This window comes from Monopterus albus, unplaced genomic scaffold, assembly GCF_001952655.1.
Source record: "Monopterus albus unplaced genomic scaffold, M_albus_1.0 scaffold362.1, whole genome shotgun sequence".
In the NCBI taxonomy this organism is placed as follows: Eukaryota; Metazoa; Chordata; class Actinopteri; order Synbranchiformes; family Synbranchidae; genus Monopterus; species Monopterus albus.
The window spans coordinates 341160-345587 of record NW_018128242.1 but is presented as its reverse complement, the minus strand read 5'-3'; the positions used below and the strand labels follow the sequence as shown (position 1 = coordinate 345587).

At 41.8% G+C, this 4428-nt stretch overlaps 1 protein-coding gene across 1 annotated transcript in view; it reads left to right on the top strand.

Annotated features, from left to right (window-relative positions):
• Positions 1–4428, top strand: part of pld1b (phospholipase D1b) — a 44206-nt gene that overhangs the window by 16404 nt on the left and 23374 nt on the right. The window contains 9 exon segments of the mRNA XM_020585370.1: positions 1–32; positions 876–1018; positions 1205–1313; positions 1406–1471; positions 1608–1666; positions 2030–2122; positions 2358–2510; positions 2904–3053; positions 4279–4362. The exon segment at positions 1–32 is cut by the window's left edge and continues 17 nt beyond it. Coding sequence (XP_020441026.1) covers positions 1–32; positions 876–1018; positions 1205–1313; positions 1406–1471; positions 1608–1666; positions 2030–2122; positions 2358–2510; positions 2904–3053; positions 4279–4362 — 889 coding nt within the window.

The following is a 4428-nucleotide window of genomic DNA, read 5'->3' as shown; positions in this document are numbered from 1 at the left end:
TCAACGTCACCACACAGAGGAGTGTCAACAAGGTGCACACACACGCATCTCACTCTGTGTTAATGTTTTCTAACATACTGTGGGTCTGTTGTGATTGTCTCAGAAATCACTAACGTCCCAGTCAGTTGAGGGCTTCTCAACAGGGCCCACCATGCCAACATAAAGGTTAAACAAATAGGTTCAAGATTTTCCACTGAGATTCTCAGGAGGTTGACTTCTTTATCTGTAACATGTGCTATGCTGAACACTGGTGCCCTTGGTAGCCTAGGACCAGAGCAGTGAAGGGTTAACTGTAGTCCTAGAGGAATAGACCAACATTTGGTTTATTGTTATTCTTGTCAACATGTAAATGAAAAGTTGAAGATAGATACAGTCTAGAGTCAATTAGGTGCAAATTCAGTCACAAGTCTATTTATGTGGGACTCAAGTATGAGTCGCCAGCTCGAGTGCCAGTCTCTGGTCTGTAGCAGTGAACAAAAGAAGCCAGTGTGTAGTAGAGTCAAACCTCGAGTTCCCAGTGTTCAAGTCCGAGTCACCAAAGAATAATCGGAGTCTGAGTCAAGTTTGAGTCGAGTCCTCGTTACCTGTGTCAGAGTCATTAAGCTCTACATTAAACAACTGACACAGCTCTCACCATTTATACTCCAAACTTTCTGACAGCATATTGGTTGTTGCTCTCCAATTTGATACATAAAAATAATTCACAGAAAAGCAAGTGCACGCTTCCATGGAGGTGTGCACAGCGCAAGCGAACATTCTCCCAAATTATTATGGATTATTACAAAAAAAGAACTTCAGAGTCCTCATCTCCAACTGATTGTTGATCATTTTAAAATATAAAACACTGACAGTGACTGTCTCTGCTGCATGCTCAGTCGATGCCAGCAGTGTATAAGATCGAGCTGAAACATGGGGAGTTTACGTGGCTGGTGAAGAGGAAGGAGAAACAGTTCATGGATCTCCACAAAGAGCTGAGGACGTACAAGACGTTCATGAAGCTGCCGCTGCCGTCACGCAGGTGAGCCCTTAGTGAACACCTCAGAACACGAGATTACAGGGAATGCAAACAGGCAAAATTCATTTGAAGCTATCGTAACCTTTATTACATCAGACCCGCAAGTCAGATTTAGTTTCCAGCTACAAGAGAAACAAATGTTTTACTACTGTTTTAAGTTGAAGACCTTCTTGTCATTTCTCTCTGCAGTCACACAATAAAGAGGCAGACGGTGATGAGGAGTGAGGTGAGGGAGATGCCGAACCTCCCTCGAGGAGGAGAGGAGCTGGACAGGGAGGGGCAGGTTTCCAGTCGCAGGGTAAGTCATTCAGCAGCCTCTTGCTTCCATACTTGTTGATCTTTAATTCATTGCACGGACTAGCTGATATTTCTGTTGTGTGTCTGTTCCAGAAACAACTGGAAGATTACTTGAATAATCTGCTAATGATGCCAATGTACAGGAACTTCCATGCTACGGTAAGGAAGACAGGGGATCCCACACATCCTGGGAAACATGGGGAACCCGGGAAAGTCCCGGACAACTTGGAAAAAAAAAAGACCGGGTTATTGGTTTCATATTTAGTTTTGCATTAAAAACCCTTTTGCTTTTCAGATGGAGTTCATTGATGTTAGCCAGCTGTCCTTCATTCATGACCTGGGACCGAAAGGCTTGTAAGAACAACTCACTGTCAGATACTGTATATAGGCTACAGTTCTTCTAGTTTATTATTAAAAAAAAACTGTTGTAAGTAATACCAAATCAATGTGAATGATGAACTGATCTGTCATATTTTAAAATAACTCTTCTGCCTGGATATATTTAAAAAAGACCAGTGCATTGGTTTCAAATTATTGATATCCATAATTGTGGAATTACAGGTAAATTTTTCTCATTGGTTTTGATAAAATGTGACCAGTCATAGTTCTATAATTGTTTTAGAAGAACAATGAGGCTTGTATGATTTTTATAACTGGGATTAAATTTGAGTTTTGACAGTGTTGGTTGGCAAGAGCTACAGCTCTTTTGTCTTTCAGAGAAGGAATGGTGGTGAAGCGATCTGGCGGCCATCGGATTCCCGGGATAAACTGCTGTGGTCACAGCAGAATTTGCTACCTCTGGTCTAAACGGTTAGTGAACGCAGACGGAGCTATGATTGATGTTTTACTGTTGAGGTGTACAAACAGTGGGACACTGGGATTTCAATTAGATGCAGTTTGAGTTGCATTGTGAGTCCAGGACCTGTTTTAAACATGTGTGCACCATGACTGAATCACACAAGCTGTACTGTACTCTCTGGCTTCAGATATTAGATTTCTGACCGTGTGTGTGTGTGTGTGTGTGTGTGTGTGTGTGTGTGTGTAGCTGGCTGGTGGTAAAGGACTCATTCTTGCTGTATATGAAGCCAGACTCCGGTGTCATCTCCTTTGTGATGCTGGTTGACAAAGAGTTCAACATTAAGATGGACTCCAAAGACACAGACACCAAACATGGCGTCCGCATTGACACTCTCACCAGGTTAGTGTTTACTCTGTAAAACTGCTATTTAAGGTGATTGTACATTATAAACAAACAAATGTTAACAAATGTTCTGGCAGCTTGGGTGCCAGAGAATTGTCATTATTATTATTATTTTCAAAATGTTATTTTGTAGAGATGGTTATTTGCTAATGTAAATGTAGTCTGATGTAAAAAAAAATGGAGGGGTCGTAATAAAAAAGAAATGAAAGAAGATAAAAATTATTAAGGGGAAAAAGATACTAACTTTGAAATCCCAGGGAATTTCCTTTATAAAAATAATAAAACAGATCATTTTAAGTGTAGTGATATTAGTGAATATTCACTGTAATTTCACAGGAGTCAGTTGTTTCGTGACACTATGAGGCAAATAAAAGTTATGTGTCGGTGCAGGTCACTGGTGCTGAAGTGCAGCAGCTACCAACACTCCCGCTGGTGGGGTCAGGCCATCGAAGGCTTCATCCGGAAACACGGCTCCGCCTTCCTCACCGACCACCGCTTCGGGTCCTTCGCCGCAGAGGAAGAGAACATCCCCGCCAAATGGTAACCAGAACGCTTTTGTGCTGTGTTCACATGTGACTTCAGTGTTTATGTCCTGCTGGTGAAGTGACCCTTTAACAACAGAAGTGGAAACGATTTTTTTGTTGTTGCTGTGGCTTCTGCAGTTGATAAACCCTCGAGTTGATAAAGCTTTAGTGACGGACTAATGCACTGTGACAACTCCTAGCCAAGATGAGAATGGTGCTCTCGTTCAGCTCCAGCGCCAATGCTCATTTGGAAATGTGTCTGTAAGAAAATGAAGTCTAAATGAGGTCTGGTCCAGCTGGCAGTGTGTGTGTGTGTGTGTGTGTGTGTGTGTGTGTGTGTATTGCGCTGGAGTAACCCGACACAAAGGGAAAGTGAGCTTGTACTGCTCGTCACCTGTCGCCCGCTGGGCAACACTATACCGTGTGTGTGTGTGTGTGTGTGTGTGTGTGTGCGCCAGCCACAGAAAGTATAATGATGCAGCAGACGATGGACAGATTGGAACGTGAAAGGGGGAAGTGTCTGGTTAGCTTGTTCTTTGTGTCTAAAAGTGTGTTGTGTTGCCTCTAAGGCATTTATTTAGCTAATTATTTGTTGAAGTTGTTGTTATCTATTTTTGGTGAAGGGCCAGGTTAATAATTACATATGTAAAAAGAAATGATAACGCTAAACCTATTTACCAATTGGCACCGGGTGATGAAGTCACTTCCGGTTTAGCGATTTCCCGTTAGTAAGAAAGATGGCGGACATAAGGCTCTTGTTTGTGGCATGTGTATTCATCTTCATCTGTTAGGAAACGTGATAGAAGCAATGCCGCAAGTGCTTATATGTGTCAGTTGACATAGTATAGTTAACCTTTGCTATGATTGTGTTAAAGAGTTAGATGTGACGTTGAGGAAGTTTATTTACAGTTGTGCATAAGCTAGCTGATACTATGAATTTAAATGTGTGTTGAAGTGTACCAACATTTATAGCATAGGTATTGGTTAAATAAGCATAACTGACACAGTGTTTATTGTATTGTTTATTAGCAGTTTTTACCATGATGTTATATGAAGAGTGGACAGTAAATGTTTTGATCTTGCTACGACCTCTTCATTGACTACGGTTTAACTTGGTGTCAAGTCAGAGTATCAACACGCTGCACAAGAACACTAAATGTGTGTTTATGTGTGTGTCTGTGCTTGTATATGCACATGGGTGGTGTGTTTACATGTATGTTTTGTGTGTGTGTCTTCTACAGGTATGTAAATGGGAAAACGTACATGGAGGATGTGGCCAATGCTCTTGAGGAAGCCAAAGAGGAAATATTCATCACAGACTGGTGGTGAGTGTGTGTGTGTGTGTGTGTGTGTCGGTCCGTCACACTGAGAACAGATTCGGGACACTGTCC